Source organism: Pelodiscus sinensis, chromosome 11 (assembly GCF_052426305.1).
Source record: "Pelodiscus sinensis isolate ZL-2025 chromosome 11, ASM5242630v1, whole genome shotgun sequence".
Taxonomy (NCBI): domain Eukaryota; kingdom Metazoa; phylum Chordata; order Testudines; family Trionychidae; genus Pelodiscus; species Pelodiscus sinensis.
Window position 1 is genome coordinate 20,140,226 of NC_143062.1, and position 18,941 is coordinate 20,159,166.

General features: G+C 44.9%; 1 protein-coding gene across 15 annotated transcripts in view; it reads right to left on the reverse strand.

Annotated features, from left to right (window-relative positions):
• WNK2 (WNK lysine deficient protein kinase 2) overlaps nucleotides 1-18,941 on the reverse strand; it is a 198,221-nt gene that overhangs the window by 29,105 nt on the left and 150,175 nt on the right. For 12 of the 15 annotated variants that reach the window (XM_075938943.2, XM_075938942.2, XM_089781184.1 and 9 more), the window contains 3 exons: nucleotides 15,424-15,638; nucleotides 6,455-6,670; nucleotides 5,488-5,586 (listed from right to left, as the gene is read on the reverse strand). In XM_075938943.2, coding sequence (XP_075795058.2) covers nucleotides 5,488-5,586; nucleotides 6,455-6,670; nucleotides 15,424-15,638 — 530 coding nt within the window. The remainder of the gene's footprint in view (nucleotides 1-5,487; nucleotides 5,587-6,454; nucleotides 6,671-15,423; nucleotides 15,639-18,941) is intronic. The other 3 variants (XM_075938940.2, XM_075938941.2, XM_075938946.2) reach the window with 2 other exon arrangements.

Here is an 18,941-nt window from a genome sequence, read left to right on the forward strand (position 1 = left end):
GAGGCACTTTTTTATAAAGGTAAATCCAATTTGTATTTTTGTTATCACTTCTGAAACAAAAGGAGTGTAGGAGATGGAAAGCTATAAACAGAATGTAAGTAATTAATATTTGAAATCTGACTTCCTGACGGTACTAATAGTAAAGGGGAAGAGTGTTCCTCAGATTTCAGTTATCCTCATTGAGAAATTAGGCAGCGTCCATATTTTCCAGGACCCACAAAGTCTACTATTATCCTACTTATTCATCAACAATTACCAAGTAGATTGTAAGCTAAAAATCAAACTTTATAAATTTCTATAAACTGTTGGACCATTTTCCATCAGATGCTCTGATATTTTAAGTCACTGATACATAGACACTTGAGATAAAAACATTTTGGGAAGAATTCATAAAAGCATCAAATTTAGCAGCACATGTTCTAATGGTACTTTATAAAACCCTTCCCAAAGATCTATGCAAGATCTTTCATTGAATGTCTGATTCTCATTGCACCTAATCAGGCTTGGCAGAATTGGGTTATTTTTAATAGTTTGACAAATAATGTCAATGGTAATTTTAAAACATTTAAAATATTTTCATCAATATAAATTTTTCTGTGGGAAATTATGGAGGGTCAGAAATTCAGGGGAGGCATGGTCAAACAACTATTTCATGACAGTAGATGTTGAGATTCAAAAAGTTAAAGCTTTATAACTATTAAAACATAAGTGATCAACATCATTTGCCCAAAACAAAACTAACAGCCTTAAAACTAAGTCTAGTAAGTTTAAAAGAAGCATTTTTCTTCCTTTGCCCATCTGTAAATTTTGATAAAAATTGATGGAAATATTTTCTCATTGCTTTGTATATGTACAGTGAAAATCAACATGAACTGACATTTTCAGATAACTGAATCCTTCCAAGCCTCTATGTAACCAGCAGAGGGAGTATAAGTTAACAACATTTCTGGAACTATTCCAACATTGATTATGCTAAAACCATTCCATCCTATTAGAAATGCAAAGAAAGATGCAACACTGAACAAAATTACTCGGCTACCCTGCTGAGACTTTATATCAAAGAGCAGTTTGGGAAGTGTTCAAGCTTTGGGGTCATGTAAACAGCAGAAGAGAGGGAAAATATGGGGGAAATAATAACCCAACATTTTCAAAAGCAGCCCTTGATTTCTCGTAGCCCAGTGGAGATATTTGCTATGCCTGATTTTCAGATCTTCTGGCCTCAATTGCAATTATGGATTCTCAGCACTTCTGAAAATTTGGCCCAAGTTTTCCCAGCAGTTTCGGATTAAAAAAATGAAGGTACCCAAAATAAGTGGCTTACAATTAAATAGGAAGGATAGGGAGTTAGTCTAATTGGCTTTGATCCAGCAATTTACATTACAGAAGCTGATTGCTGGGCATGCAAAGAGCCACATTAACTTCAATAGGGCTCTGTGTGAGTGCACACCACCATCTATACATAATTTGCAGGATTGGGAGCTAAATTTGTAGATCTAAAGCATAAGTAGCAACAACTCTTAGCATGGACATAGCAGTGAAGCACTGACGAATGCTCAGCTAACTGAAACCACAGAACAAGCCCAGGCAGAAGGGCTTGTTGATAGAAGCAAGTTGCACTGAGGGAAGGGGGTTACTTTAAACCAGTGTAATCAAATCTCTTCAAACCCCTGGCTGGAAATGTCAGTAAAAAGTGCCCTTTTCTGCTCTTATCTTAAATTGACTCGGGAAAAGATATAAGCTAAGTTGAAATAAATCACTCAAACGGAAATTAAACAGTTCCCACATGGGTTCCTACAGTGAGTAAAAAACAAATGTAAGTGTGCCTTTCCTTGGTAGGTGAGGCCTGAACTCCTACATCCTTGAGGAAAGTTTGTCAATTTTGTGGGAGGTTCATAAAAAATGTGTTGAAGTATCATCTGAAGAGACATCATAATTCATCATATTATATTGTATCTGATGCTACTTGGTATTTTAATGTGGCTACACATTAATTTCAGATGAGAAATGTTAATATTCACTTCACTGATCTCCCAACCTGCCTAATATTTTTATTATAAATACACTCAGCTGATGTGACCTTGCAAAGTGTTCAGCGCACCTCACTCTTAAGACAGTGGAAGGGCAGGCTTGTGAGTGTTCAGTACTGTGCACAAGCACTCAGGGACTTGTAGAAGAGGACTTTCAATTAACTGTGCTGGTGAAATGAGATGGAAATTCCTTTTAACCTTCTGTGGTTACTTTATTTTGGCCCACTCCAGCAGACAATTTTAAGAGTTTTGATTATGACAAGATTTTAAATAATGCTATTTTTAGTATAAACAATTTGGTGCCTTGTGATTAAGGAATGCTATATACTGGCAATGACAGAGAAATGGTTTAATAAACCACAAAGCATGAACTCATTTAACATTAGTCTTTTTATGAAGTACACATTAGCTAAGCAGAATCCTTTCTAATCCTTAACTGAACTGCTTTCACCACCTGAAATACATCTTTTCTTATGCATAGATCACCCATGTTACCTAATTATTTAGCAATTATGAATGATGAGTGGGAATATTACAACTGTTTCATACTTCAGTACTAGCAGGCAATGTGCCAATTTCTAATCTGGAGAAAAAATGTTTAAGAGTTAAATATGTCAGAGTACTCTCAGTAGTTTCCTGACATATATGTCTATTCTTGACAGTAAGCGCTAAAACCAAAAGGTATACTAGGAAATTGATTAAAGGGATTATAGATTTCCACTGAAGATTGCTTCTGCTTATCAATGGAATTCTGGCTTGAGGTGATATTGTTTAAAAGATGAAGTTTGAAATTTAAGACTTCCAATAAAAGCTTCCAACTGCTTCCACTCAAAGGACCAGATTCTGATCTCTTATCCAATGTGCATTCACTGTGTATCTCAAAACCTTGGTTCCTACAAATGCTACATACACCTATGGTCATGGGCATAAGGACTAGATACTACTCCAGTTAGATGGATCCAGTAGCAAAATGTCCATTCCTCTCCTGGATTGAGTGCACAACAATCTCTCCTGCTGCTGGCCTTAGGGGCAGTTCAGGACTAGATCCAAATTGTTCTCACACTATGGCTAGTCTACACTATAGCCTTTTATTCGGAAAAAGCTACACAATTGCGCCCCACAATTTGCGTAGCTTTTTCCGATTGCTTTTCCAGAAGAGGTTTTTCTGCCATTTGGCCCCATCTAGAGTGCCCTTTATCCCACCAAATGGGGCCAAATGACAGAAAAGCCTCCTCTTTTGGAGGAACCTTTATTCCTCGTAGAAAGAGGTATACAGGGTTTACGTTTGCTCTTCTGCAAAAAAAAAAAGCAGAAGAGCAAAAGCATTCCTTGGATGCGGTGGAGTTTTTCTGGAATACCTCTAGTATCCCAGAAAACCCCTGCAGTCTAGACGTACCCATTACAACAACATGGTTTTCTGCTATTGACCTGCTAGACCCAGCAGGAGAACAGCTCAAAAGAAAAGAAACTGAAACATTCAGGGCAGCAGAAAGTCCGACAGCTTCAATTGTGGGAGTCCATGGAGCAGCTCAAGCGATAGGTAATTTCTAAAATTTAAAAATGAAAGGTCTGGTTTCTGAACTGGCATGGTTCTGGATGGATGTGTTTGTGCTAAGGTGTTTAGAACTTAGCTCTCACAGATGGGGCAGTACAATTGTTGTCTCAAAACACTTCACTCAAAAGACACACAGAGAAGACCATGTGGGCTGAGTGACAGAAAGTTCATCCACCATACAATTCATTTATTTAAGCACTGGGAAACTTAAAGTAACTAAGTACTGACGTGTTCTATTAAGCCATGACTGCCACAGACCAAAATGTTTTTTGTTTTAGACAAAAATTCTCCCCTCTATTTTTGCAGCATTGAATAGTAAACCTGTGATAGAGGAATTAAACCCTTTCTGGGAATTACTTGTGCAGATAAGGCTATAGCTATGACCATAATGCTACTGACTGATGGAAAAATTGGGTTAATAAGAATTCCTCAGGTTCTTTGGATAAGTTCCTATATGCAGAGTCTCTTGAAACTTGAATGACTGTTAAAACCTTGCATACCACAGGCTGAGAGTTAAACATCACTTTTAACCAATTTAGATGAGTGGAGTTCTGGGGATCTTAAAATAAATGAAAAAAAAATCAGTATTTTTTTTTAAAAAATACTGTTTATTTAGAAAACTGGAAAAACATATTGGAGTGGTCTTGTGCCTTTGATCTGCATCACCTGGATAATGATGAGCAATGTATAACTACAATGGGGAAAGTTCGGTATCAATGCAAATGAACACTGAGTTGACTGAATAGTTCTTCAACGTTAGCCTTATGAACATTATATGTTAAGTGGCCTATAGTACCTGATCAGTACAACATATCTTTATTGTACAAGCAAAATCTGTCTGTCCAAAAAGCAGCATATTTGTTTGGTGGAAAAAATTGTATTTTACAATTAAAAAGTATTATTAAGTTTTGCTGAACTGCCAATTACTTTAGAGACCATGCAAATAAGATACGTGGTTCATTTGAGCTGGTGCACAGTTATTTGAAATAAAAAAAGTGCTGGATCTTGATAATCCATTTCAAAGTATCATAAGGAAGTCTGATAATGCTTTTTACTTATTGGTGCTTTGATGAACTGCTAATTGACTTCATCTCTGGGATCATATAAGGTCAGAAGAAAATAAACTGAGTAAAGTGCTCCAGCCAGGTTAGCTTATTCGAAAAGGTAAATGAAGGGAACTCTTCTTTGAAGTAATCAGATCTTTACACTACTAATAATTATAACAACAAGAGCTCACTTACACTAATTAAAAGCTCTTACTGTGGAAGAACACACCACCTAGAAAACAGACTTCGAAAGAACTAGCTGGAGCACTGTCATCTCAGCATTTCCACATGCAAGGAGCAGGAGAAAAAAAGTGGATATAAACAGTACTGTATGTTGTTTTAATACAGCCCTTGTATGGAAGTTATACCCTTCAGTGACCTTCTAGTATTGTATCAGCTTGCTACATGCATGTCTTCGTAGTCCAAACATGTGTGAAAGAGACCATTCGTCTACAGAAGGTTGGATTTCTTTTTGTTGTCGCTGGAACTGGGACAGCAGACGTGTATATTTGCCACATTGCAAATAAAAATATTACTTCAACATAAATCACATAAAGGACAAAAGCTTTGATATGCCCAGGGTAAAATTTACCATAAGGCTATATAAGAAATGATGAGATCTTCCACACATGCTCTTGGTACCCAGGCATGAGCCAAAAGCAGTGCACAAAAGCCTTCATGTGAAAAATGAAAATAAACTAAGGAGTGCCAATGATGATTACTTAAATGAAAGAAAGAAAAGATGGTGTAGAAGGAAGGGCACCCTGCCAAACATATTAGAGATATAAAGGATGAGTTTGGAAAAAGGGGGACAAAAGAAAGATGGGTTGTGATAAAATACAAAAGAACAAATACAAACAGATGGACAAAGACACAGGTCCACTGAGGAATCTGGTACGAGGTTTGCTACTAGATTTATAGGTCACTCTCTCAGACGTTTGGTGGAAAACCGTCCAGCCTGCAAATGAATATAAAGGGAAGAAAACAAAGACACTTATAAAGTACAAATAACTGTGATCAGATGTCCTATACCATCAGTCAAATCAGCTTTGTTAGTTAATCATCCATATCTCCATTTTAGCCTTGTCCAGGAGGAGTAAGTTATATGACCATATACCAAAGGATGCAATAACAGCAGAAGAGAACAGATATTCTGTTGATTAGTTTGGCAGGATTTGCAATGTTGAGCAAGGTATTTTAATCATCATTATAATTTTCAATACATATGGCAACAAGTTCAGTCAAAGTCTAGGGAGCTGTGCACTGCTAAAGAGCTGTCGGAACTCAGGATTGGACTATGCAGACTCGAATTACACCTCTATACCTTAGACATGATGTTAAAATCATGCAGGAATTAACTCCTCTAATGCTGGTGGCTTAGCTTTCCCCACTTAATTATTTTTTTTGTTGACCCAGATGAATTCGTACTTTATAATGGGGAGCTTTAGGGCCACCAGTATCAAGGGGTTAAAAGAAAATAGTATGAACTAGGGGAAACAGAGTTAATCTTCTACCTACTATGGCATTTTTTTCAGATTTCACAAAAGGTTAAATCTGTATAAGTCACTGTTTATAAAAGGCATATTCTTCCCTAAGGACAAGGGACGCTCTTGTAGTTGAATTCATTTTATGCTTTGGATTATTTTTGCTCACCTAACTTTATGCTATGCCTACTTTTTTAACGGTAAGTCAGGAACTTGCATTTATAAGCCTTGCATGCCTACATTGTTAGTAAAGCTCCTCCTAAATCATTTAAGTTTTAGGTGATATGTACTAATTTTGGCATCTGCTGAAAGACATGCTGAACTGTAGGTACATAAAATCACCTTGGCCAGAACTTCCATGCGCATTGCCTCCTTCGGTGGCTAAACCGGAGCAGATGTCAGAAGACAAAGAGGCTTTGACTGAGCAGGGTTGCTGTGTCTGAACTGACTTTCCAAATGTGGCCGAAGTGGAGGAAGTTACTGCTGCTGCTTCAGTTGAACCAGCAAGAATGTTAGTTGTTTGACTGGGGGAAGATTCTTTGCAGTCTGACAGATTACCTAAAAAACAAACAAAATTGCAAATGCCACAATTAAAGAAACTACTACAGAAAAATCAACCTCAGCATAACTGGTAGTTCTTCTTCAAGTGGTTGCTCGTGTCCATTCGAATTAGGTGTGCGCACTGCATGCACCACGTCTTCCGGAGCGTTTTCCCTGGCGGTACGCTGGCAGGGCGCCCCCTGGAGTGGAGGGGCATAAGTACCCGTCAGCGCTGCCCTACCTCAGATCCTTCTTACCGCCCCTGACGGTCATTGGAGCGTGTCTCTCTCTCAGCTTAGTTAATGGTTCCCGTTTCTCTTAGCATTGTAAATAGTTCAATTAGTTAGGCAGTTAGTGTCTACTTCATTCTTTGTTCTTCCTCCCCCTTCAGGGGTGAGGAATGCCAGGGCCGCAAGGCTTCAAGGCGTGCGCTGTCTATGCAAAGTTCATGCCCAAAGGAGACCCACACAACAGCTGTCTGAAGTGTCTGAGTGAGAGCCACCTCACAGACGCCTGTAAGATCTGTAAGTCTTTCAAGCCACGCACTAAAAGGGAGAGAGTCTCTCGCCTAAAACTTCTCCTCATGGAGACGGCTTTACAGCCGGCACCCTGTGGTGCACAGTGCACCGGCATCCACACGGGATGCCCTGCCTTGGGCCCGGGCCTCGGCGTCGAGAACCCGGCACCGGTCTCACTCTCTGGCATCGAAGAGGGTGAGAAAGTCTCGCGGGAGGTCCCCGTCTCAGAAGATCATGCCGGCCCTGCACCGTGGTGCCGACTCACTGGTGCACACATCCTCTGTGGTACGGCGTAAGCGAGCGGAACACCCCTCTAACCCAGGGCAATTGCCCCCGCACCGCCCGTCCACGCCGGACACCTTTGAGGCGGTGCACGTCCTCATCAGTCTCACCACCTCCCCTCCGTCGTCGGTTGAGGCGGAAGGGTCGAGGTCGCCTACGCCAGAGGCCGTGTTGACTCCGGCTTCGTCTCCGCACCGGCATGACCGGCAGGCTCAGGCTCCTTATGTGTCGGGACTGTCCCCGGTGGGACCAGTACCGCTTGCCTCGGCATCGATGCAGTTCTTGACGCTGGCTCCTAAGCCTCACTCGGCACCCGACTGGGCTCGACACCCATTGTTGTTGGGCTCTCTCCCGGCCCCTTGTTTGGCTGCACCGGTGCCGTACCACCCTAGCCTTGTGGTAACGTCTGCGGCACCGGCACCTTTGACGCCGGCTCAGAGTACCTTTCTGGGACTGTGCCTCCAATCGTCGGCACCAGGCTCTTCAGCACCGACGCACGTCTTGGCACCATCGCAAGCACCAGCACCAACCATGTGGACCTTGCCGGTGCCCCAGCTGACGGTGATGTCGTCCTCCTTGGGGTTTGTCTTGGCACCGTCATGCTTTGTGCCGGAGATGCAACCGACACCGTGACTGGGCCTCCCGGCACCTCTTTCGGCACCAACACCACTTCGGGCACTGGGCCTGGGTCCCCCAGTGCCACAACAGCCATCGGTTCCCCTGGTACCGCTGCATGATTCGGCTCCCTCGGTGCTGCAACAGCCTACTGTTCTCCCGGTGCCGCAACAGCCACCGGCACCGGCACGTCCCTGCCGTGTACATGCTGGCAAGCCCGAGTCCATGGCCAGGTTTGCCACTCTGTCGGTTACAGGTCACTCCTCATTGGCACCTCCCTGGCCAGAGTCCGATTATTCGTCGGATTCCAATGCAACATCCCTCAGGTCGGGATCTTTGGGAGCCTCTTTGGCCCATAGATCCTGTTCCCGGCATCGACGTGACCGTTCACAGGTGCAGCAGCCTTGGCCGCCTCATCCACAGTGGCCTTTCTGGACACCGTGGGCTTACTACTAGTGGCAAGTGCCCGTGCCCCCCTCTGTGGTGTCGGATGCTTCGGGTCGCCGAACGCAACCATCGGCGTCGTTGTCGCGACCTCCTCCTTCCCCCTAGAGGCTGCCTAGGTCAGACCTTGCAGCACAAGCACAGGCCTCGGTGCCGGAAACGTGCCCACAGGCGGTGCCCTATGTCCAACCGGTACCGCACGCGGCTCCTGCGGTAGATCCGGCACCGATACAGGAGTCGTTGTCATCATCATCTGCTGACGAAGCCCTGGCGGATCCTGCACCAGCCCTGCCTACTATAGATGCCTGAGTGCATCAGGAGCTGCTCCGGCATCTGGCTTCCAATCTGGGTGTCCCAGTGGAGCCCGTAGTGCAGGACACAGACCCGATGATTGATATTCTTTCAGATGACGCGCCCACCCATTTGGCTTTGCCACTTAATAAAACGGTGGCAAAAATTACCAATGCCCTGTGGCAAACACTGGCGACCCTGACCCCTTCCTTAAAGGGTGTTGAGAGGTGCTACTATGTTCCCCAGTTGAGGCACGCGCACTTGTACTCCCAGCCTGTCCCTGGGTCCTTGGTCATCCAGGCAGCAGCCCAGAGGGAAAAGCTCCCCCAGCCGGGGCCATCCCCAAAAGCTAGGGAACCCAAACGCTTTGACTTAATGGGCCGGAAAGTTTACGCCACTGGTGGGGTGCAACTCCGCATAGCTAATCAGCAAGTGGTGCTAAGTCGTTATGCTTTTAATACCTGGCAGGCCATGGATAAGTTCAAGGATAAGCTCCCTGCCGAGTCCCGTCAGGAGTTTGCGGCCATGACCTCTGAGGGTACTGCCATCGCCCGTACAGCCCTCCAGGCTTCCCTGGACACGGTCGACTCTGCAGCCCGCACCATGGCGTCAGGTGTGGTCATGTGCCGTGGTGCCTGGCTGCAAGTCTCTGGAATACCTCCTGATGTCCAGTCTACTATCCAAGATCTGCCTTTCGACGGCAAGACGTTATTCTCGGAGCATACGGACTTGAAGCTCCATACGGTCAAGGACACGAGGTCTACCCTTCGGTCCTTGGGGATCCACACACCGGCTCCTCAGCATCGCCAGCTGCCCTACAGACAGCAGGGGAGACTGCAGTCCCAGATCCCCCGTGGGGAATACTGGAGACGCCGTCCTCGTGCTTCCGGTGGGGTTGGTCAAGGTCCCTCCCAACAGCACAAACAACAATTTTGACAGGCTCCCAGAGAATCACGCACCAGCCTCCCACCCTGGCCCCCCGTTTGGGGCCAGGTTATCCCAGTTTGCTCAAGCCTGGGCAAAAATCACAAACGACGCCTGGGTCTTAAACATAGTCAAGAGTGGCTATACCATCCCCTTTCTGGGCTCGCCCCCTTCCAACTCTCCTTCTCCGTCCCTTTTCGGGGACATTTCTCACAAGGCGGTCATGAAATCCAAATTCAGAATGGTAACCCTGGCTTCTGTCATTCCAGTTCTACAGTTAGGAGACTGGTACGCCACTCTCGATCTCAGGGATGCTTACTTCCATGTGGCGATAAGACCCAGCCACAGGAGGTTTCTCCGTTTTATTGTGTCCCGGTACCACTTTCATTTTACTGTGCTCCCATTTGGCCTTTCTACAGCACCCAGGGTTTTTACAAAATGCATGGCAGTCGTGGCGGCGTTCCTCCGCAGATCAGGGGTACATGTGTTCTCGTACCTGGACGACTGGCTAATTCGTGGTCGTTCCTTCGAACAAGTAGAGGCCCATGTGTCCCTCACAAGGGCCCTCTTCGTAAGGCTGGGACTCATGCTGAACGAGGAAAAGTCATCGTTGACCCCCTCTCAGCACCTCGAATTCGTGGGTGCCCTCCTGGACGCCAGATTGGCGAAGCGCTTCTCCCCAGGGCCAGATTCCTGGCCATAGTGGAGCTGGTCTCCAAATTAACTCGGTCCCCATCACGACCGCCAGGGTCTGCTCGAGGTTGCTGGGGAACATGGCGGCGTGTACGTACATGGTCCGCCATGCTCGGATGAGGCTCAGACCTCTACAGGCTTGGCTGGCAATGGCATTCAACCAATCCAGGGGCCTCTGGGACACGGTTCTTACGGTGCCCCCAGAGGTAATAGTTTTGCTGCAATGGTGGACTCAGGAGTCTGTGGTGTGCAGCGGGGTCCCCTTCTCTGTACCTCCCCCCTCGCTCACTCTGGTCACAGATGCCTTGGACCTGGGTTGGGGTGCACACCTGGGGTGCCGCAGGACCCAGGGTCTGTGGTCCCCTGTGGAGCGCACTCTGCACATAAATGTACGGGAGCTCAGGGCGGTCAGGACAGTGTGCGAGACCTTCCTGTTGAAGCTCTCTCACCGCTCTGTTCTAGTCTGCCTGAACAACACGGCAGCTGTATTTTACATCAACAGGCAGGGGGGTGCCCGGTTGCCTCCCCTCTGCCGCGAGGCCCTGAGCCTCTGAGAGCTGTGCGTTCAGCACAACATAGCTTTGCAGGCAGACTACCTGCCAGGGTGCAAAAATTTGCTAGCCGATGCTCTGAGCAGGTCCTTCGGAGCCCACGAGTGGTCTCTCAAGGACTTGGCCCTTAGTCAGATCTTCCGCAGGTGGGGCTATCCCCTACTAGACCTGTTTGCCTTGGCACACAATACCAAGTGTCAGAGTTACTGCTCCCTGTTGGGGCTGGGGGAACACTCCTGGGGGGATGCCATGACGTTTATGTGGCCGGCGGGCATCCTTTCCCCCCATTCCCCCTAATTCCCAGGGTTCTGACCAGGGTCAAAACCTGATAGCCCCCAGGTGGCCCAGACAATTCTGGTTCCCCATACGGGTGGACATGTCCACAAAGGAGCCTATAACGCTCCCACCAGCCCGGGATCTCCTGACCTAACCGTGGGACAGGGTGATCATGGTTCACCCAAATCTCAAGGCTCTACACCTAACAGCCTGGTTTATCCATGGTTGAACCAACCAGAAAGGGAATGTTCCCAAGAGGTACAGATGATGCTCCTAAGTAGTAGGAAACCTTCTACCAGACGGTCGTACGCTGCCAAGTGGCGGCGCTTCTTGTCTTGGGCGTCCCGAAGGGGAGTGCACCTGTCCTGTGCCCCTGTCCCGTCCATTCTGGAATATCTTTTTGAACTTAGATCTAGTGGCCTCTCTATCTCCTCTATCAAAGTCCATGTGGCATCTCTCTCTGCCTTCCATGTTGGTTCGGCAAGAGTTTCTCTGTTCTCTGACCCTGTGGTCAAAAGGTTCCTTACGGGTTTGGATAAATTGAATCCCTCGGTTAGACCCCCTCTCCCCGCTTGGGACCTCAACCTCGTGTTGTTTAGACTTATGTCACCCCCCTTTGAGCCGCTGGCTACGTGTTCTTTGAAGCACCTCTCCTGGAAGGTTGCATTCATTGTGGCCATTACGTCGGCTCGCAGAGTTTCCGAATTGAGGGCTTTAACTATAAATCCGCCCTACCTGGTGTTTTCTGACAACAACATGAGGCTCCGCCCCCATCCGGCTTTTCTCCCCAAGGTGTTGTCACCGTTCCATTTGTCTCAAGAAATCTACCTCCCGGTTTTCTTTCCATAACCCCACTCATCCCCCAAGGAGCAGGTGCTCCATTCCCTGGATGCTAGGCATGCACTAGCCTTTTATATTGATAGGACCAAACCCTTTCGCAGGTCTCAGCAGCTGTTTATTGCTGTTGTGGATAGGGTGAAAGGGCTCCCCATTTCAACCCAGGGGTTGTCCAACTGGGTCGCAGGGTGCATCAGGGAGTGTTACGCCCTGGCCAGGAAGGTCCCGCCCCGGGTTACAGCACACTCCACCAGGGCACAGGCGTCCTCTGTAGCTTTTGGGGCACAGGTTCCAATCACTGAAATTTGCAGGGCGGCCACAAGGTCGTCACTCCATACCTTTACGGCGCACTATGTGCTAGCGCAACAGGTCAGGGAGGACGCAGGGGTGGGCTCTGCAGTCCTCGGCTCTGTATTGTAAATATGTTTGGTTTATCAGTGTCACATTGCACTTTATACAATTTTTTCTGGGTTTGCTTGGTTGAATAAATTTGTTTGGGTTGTTCAAATTTTTTGTGGACTTCTGACTGCTCCGACCCCTCCTCCTTGAAGTGGGGTTAGCTTGGAAGTCACCTAATTCGAATGCACATGAGCAACCACTCGAAGAAGAAAAGAACGGTAACTTACCTGTAACTGTTGTTCTTTGAGATGTGTTGCTCATGTCCATTCGACTCCCACCCTACCTCACCTTCATCGGAGTGTCTGGCAAGAAGGAACTGAGGTGGGGCAGCGCCGGCAGGGGTACTTATGCCCCACCATGGCGGCGCCACTCCAGGGGGCGCCCTGCCAGCGCTATGGGTACCGCTAGGGAAAACGATCCGGAAGAGACGGTGCACACGCTTAATTCGAATGGCCATGAGCAACACATCTCGAAGAACAACAGTTACAGGTAAGTAACCATTCTTTTTGCTACTGAGAGGAGCAGCAATGAAACATTCCAAAGAACTAGTAGAAACATATGCACTTTCATGGGTAAAACTGCATCTGAAAAGAATTTACATGTCCCCCCTACATGCCCAGAATCTGCAAGATGAAAAGCCATCCCATTCAATATACGTAATTTTGATGCAATGTCCTTAGTGCACTTTTCAGAGACCAAGATGTGAACTCAAGAAAAGGATTGTTTTAAAAGGTCAGATTTGCAAAATGGCCTTGATAGAAGATGGAAGACGACAGAAAAAAAATGGAGCAGGATTTGAGAGACCCTATACTCATGTGAAAGGGAGTGGACAAAACTGGAGAATGCGTGAGTGTGAAGCAAAGGGAGATGGACAGAAAGTCAGAACTGGGTAAAATACCAGGTTTAAAAGTAGAAGGACTTTTAAATTCACTTGGGAGATGGAATGGAAACTAGCAGAAGTGCCTGAGGCTGGGAAGAGATACAATGAGAGTATGTCAGTAATAACAGTAGAGACCTCCTGAAGCTGCAAAAGGATTTAAGAAGGCCAAAGCTAAAGCAATTTCAATAGTCATGAGAGAGAGAGAGAGAGAGAGAGAGAGAGAGATTAAGGCAGGAATAAAAGATTTGTTGAAAGACGGGACCTACAGGTTAGCAGGGAAAGGGAAAATGTCCACAGATAAAGAAGATGCATGAGGGAAAAAGACAAACAACTTAAAGATGAGCAACAGTGGAGTCAGAATTCTAGTCAGGAACAAGCTCTGACTTTCTGAAACATTCAGGGAGCGAGTGAGGTGTTATGCTGATGTGAGCCAAGTCAAAGAGAGAGGTGAGAGTGGTTTAAGACAGAGAGGGGTGTTGTTGGCAAAGAAGGGAAGGAAAGGGTAGAACGCACCCAGCCGCTGCCCACACGCTAAAAACAGATGGACACGAGGGTTAGATATCATCACAGGGAACTCCGTATCAGAAGAGTGGCGGAGGTAAGGCATCCAGCAGAAATAAGCAAAAAGTTGCTAGAATGGGAAGGTTTAAAACAAAAGAGGAATTTGCCAGAGACACTGACTGACACAAAGTGGATCATGGCATGTCAGTCTTAACTCCAAATGTCCTTGTTTCTGCTATCTTTTCTTTTTTCCTTTTACAAAAAACCTCCAGAGTAATTAAAACTGACAATGTGATTCACACTGGTACAGAACTGCAGTCAATGGAAAGAAGACATAGAATCTGAAGTAATCCCCAAGAGAGGTAGAACTAGTCTGCCGTCATGGACTTCACATTAGCTAAATTCAGCAGGAATTACTCACTTGCTGTAGCAGAATTGGGTAATGACTATCTAAGCTTCCTTACTCAGTTACTATTTCATTACTTTTCCAAACAGATAATGTCAAACACCTACTACTGTTGGTCTTGCAGTCCTGACCACAGATTTCACATTCATATTAGCAAGTATTGGAAAACCTCTCAATGCCTTTCTGAAGTAGAAGGCATCAATCACTGCTTTACATTGTTCTTTGGCAAGTCCAATCCAATCTTATAGAGCATCTTTTAGAAAAGAAAGATCACGAGATGCCATACACTTAATGCAGAATAACAGTATCTTCAGTGAATACAAACACGAATAAATTACCTTAGGGAGAAAGATGGGAAAGCTTAAATGGATGGAAATTCTATTCTAAACTAAACTAAATTGTGACATTTTATTTGTCAAGCACTGACAGTGTGCTTGATACCTACACACAGAATACTAACTGCTTCCAAACATGAAATCTCCACTAGGTGGTATGGAACAGCTGATGAATAGGGAAACCCATTTTTTCCCAAACCTTAGTCAGAGGTTAGCTTGTGCCCAGAAGCATGAGGGCTGGTATCCCCTCTAAACCTCTTGCATATTTTTTTTGTTTGTTTTCAACCTTTCCAACTTTAATGCTGGGTGGGATTTTTATCCATATAAATGTACAATGCTTTTTTTGGAATCCTTCTGAGAGTATCACCCATTATAGTTATTTTGTTTTCATCTTATCTTATTGTTGGCGGAATATTATCTTTTCATGTAACTACATACTACAACTAATGCTGGGAAGCCATGACATCAGTACTGGGCAGCTTCAATAGGAGGAGATCATGGAAAGATCTCTTAAAAGTCGTCTACAGTATGAAAGTTTCAGTTACAGTAATAAAATTATTATTTAACCTTTCACTGTCTTCACTTGAATTCTGTATACCTACCTAGAAAGTCAGGGGCAGAAAATAAAAAATAAGGGCACTCTTTATATTTACATGAATCTGACGAAGTCGGTCTTTGCCCACGAAAGCTTATGCTCCAACACTTCAGTTAGTCTATAGGGTGCCACAGGACTCCTCGCCGCTTTTGCAGATTCAGACTAACACGGCTACCCCTCTGATACTTTATATTTAATTTTTTATTAAAATCAGTGGGACCTACTTGTGTTAGAAGGTCCCGTTTTGAGCTGGTGAACCAGAGGATTCAATAGTTTCCCAGTTTTTAATTTATTTTTGCTGGTTCTCCGCCGTCGGCCACTTGGTGGGGCAGAGTGAAGAAAACCCACGTTGGGAGGCAGTGGTTTGCCCAGACGGATGTACAAAGCCTCTATTTCATTCTTCTGTTGACTCTGCAGTTCAGCAATTTCTTTCATGTGCCTAAATAAAAAAAAAAAAAATCATGTTAGCAATTATCTGAGAAAATGCCAGACTCATATGGCACTTACAGTTACCAACAAATCTCACATTACACAGCAAGCTGTTCTTCATACAAGAGTGTGTACATGTGTAATAGGGATGTACAAATCCCATTTCATTGGTTAACAGGTTAAAGGAGTAGCCAATGGGCCGTCATGGCCAGGCTGGAACAGCCTCCCTGCTGCAGCCTGGCCAGAGCAGCTCCTATCTGACCAGGCCCTGCGGAGCTGGAACAGCCCCCTGCCCACACACAGCATGTGGGGAGCTGCTTCAGCACCCACTGGTTAACCAGAGCCAGTAAGCATCACCAGTTAAGGGTGATACTTACCTGTTAACTGGTTAAGTTTTCACATCCCTAATGTGTAAACGCTCTACATAGAAAAGACATCTGATCTTAGATGCACAAACATGAAGAACATGAGTTCCAAAGCTCTGTTGTACATTTATTTAAGAAGTAGGTTATATAGACTCGTGTAAAAAGAGGATTTTCAGAATTCCCCAAAAGTGAATGTGATTGGTTTGGACACAAGAGCTGAATTTAACCTAAATGGTTTCTAGAACTTCTGTCCCTTCAAACCAGTGACAAAAAAAGTTGCCTCTAAAAGTACAGTTAAGTTACCAGGAAAAAGTGCTGCATGAATAAAAGCAAAAGTGAGTGTTTAAAACAACCCAATGACATTAACTAGAATATAGAACTATTTCTTAAAATGCAAGATGGATTGTATCTAAATTGTCTCTGAACACACACTGAATTGTTTTCTATAATACCCTTACATCCCCTGTTAAATTCTAGCATTATAGTAAGATTCAGAACCAGTGCTTCCATTTTCCTCCCATCACAGGCTTTGAGAAGAAGAAACATGAATAAATGGGCAGGTCTAGGGACTAGTAATTTGACCATATCATTTCAGGCACAATCCAAGTCAGTAGTTGGGCAGTTTAGCATTTGACTGTTCAGATGAGCTAGATGTCTTCATCTAGTTTCAACTGTACAGGCATCTCTATAAAAATGGGAGTCCAAAAAGGCAAAGGTACAATCAAAATAAGCCTGAACTAGCATGTAGGGAAAAGAGCTACACTACTGCTACCTATCCCATACTAGGAGAATTCATTCTTTGGGGTTTGCAATCCAGCACCTTTCAGGGTTACTATATTTACTTTTGAAGGAGAACACTTACACTGAGAGGGAAATGGCACACATTTTGCACAGCACAGACTACTGTATATCTGGTAGGCTCATGACACCACAAGAGACTGAAGTCTTAGTATATGATTGCAGGAATTCTTTTTTTGCTGGTTACACTTGTTTAAAATTTGGTTGTTTTGTTCATATATTTTATTTAAAAAGCTTTTGGTTAAAAAATTCAGGTCTTAAATATTTCATAAAACAGCAAAAAAGGATACAAAAGCATTCCTCCCAGGCCTATTTTGCAGGTGACATTCAAAGCTAAATAGAAAAGACAATGAGCAAAAAAAGTTTTGCTTAGGGAGTGACCTAGATGGAACCCTGGTTACAGACATCGCCAAACTTTAGATAAAATTGAATCCAGATCCAAACTCTCCAGTTCAAAACATTGCCCCCTCCTATGTGACTATTTCTCCCAATTAAATCACAAATTATAATTATTATAAAAAAATAGTAAATGGGCTTAGCAACAAGGAATCTGCTTTTGGGATGGGGAAAATCTCATAAGGTCCAGCTAAGTGACAAGACTATTTCTGATTATCTTTGGTTTACACTGGAAGTAACATTCAGAGTGCTCTCGGACCAGGGCCTCATTGTCCTGGGTGCGGAAGTACCATAGGGACGTTTTCTGTTGTAAAGTTAACTGAATATTTTTGGTTAGGAACTTGGGGCTGGCTCTCTCAGTGAATTGGTTCTGTGCCTCACAACACACACATATAGGCTTTTGAGACAGTCTAGTATTTCTATTTCTATGTGGAGTTAAGGCTATGTCTGTGTGCTGAAGCTCTGATGCTACAGTGTAGACATTACCTAATCAGGGTGGGCAAGAGGCAGCAAGTGGACCACATCCGGCCCACCTACCCACCAGATGTGGCCTGTGGCTGCTTTGCCAACACCCTTACAACATGGCAGGGGCAGCTGCTTTAAACAGCAGGCTGCTAATTGCTCAGCAAGCTGGGCAAGGAGGAGAAAGCTTCACATGCTGTCCCCACCTCCTAGCTAAATCCCCAACCTCCTATTGGCCTGCTTCCGGCCTAGGAACTGAGAAATTTTGCTGAAGGCAGGGGCAGTGAATGAAGCCTCCTCCCTCCCTTGTGCTGGAACAGAGCCAGGTGGAGCAGCCCACAGGCAGGGAGTCTGCAGAGCTGCTGGCTGGGAGCCCTAGGTAAGCGCCTCCCAGCCAGAGCCTGCCTCTGGCACCCCACTCCCTCTCTCCCACCAACTACCTGCCCTGGGCCACCCCAAACCCTCTGTATTCTCCCCACCTTCTCCAGGTCCCAACTCCCTCCCAGACCAGGAGTGCCGTTTATGGGGGGTTCAAATCTGAACCCCTGGATTTCATTCTTGAGGTCTGCTTAAAGATGCATGCCCTGACTGCAGAGGCACTTCTTAAATGTAAATAGTCTGGGCTGCTTCCAGCTTTGCCTTTGGGGCAGGGAGTTTGTTATAAAAAGAGGGAGGGCAGGGTGATTAAGAATAACAAAAGGTTGGGCATTCAGGCAATTAAAGGATCATCAGATCATCATGAAAACATTGCCCAGTACTCCACTTAAAAATAGGGGGGGAAGTGTAGGAATGACTGTTGTGCTGCAGGGATTTGCATTTGGATCACTGCTGATAAAACTTCTCATAAATGTTCTTGAAAAAGGGGTAAACAATGACTAATCCAAAGCGGACTGCAAAGAATTACAAAGGGATCACACAAAACTGAGTGACTGGGCAACTCAAGGGCAGATGGAATTCAGTGTTGACAAGAGCAAAGTAATGCACATGGGAAAATATAATCTTAACTATAGATAGAAAAATGACAGGGTCTAAAATAGCTGTTACCATGCAAGAAAGAGATCTTGGAATCCTTGTGGATAGTTCCCTGAAAGCATCTGCTCAATGTGCAGTGGCAGTCTAAAAACCAAAAAGCGAACAGAATACTGGGAATCCTTCGGAAAGGAACAGATAAGATAAAATACCATACTGCCCATATATAAAGTCATTTTATGTCCATATCTTGAATATTGGTCACCCCATCTAAAAAGATGTATTGGATTTGGAAAAGGTACAACAAGACTGGAACTTTTCAC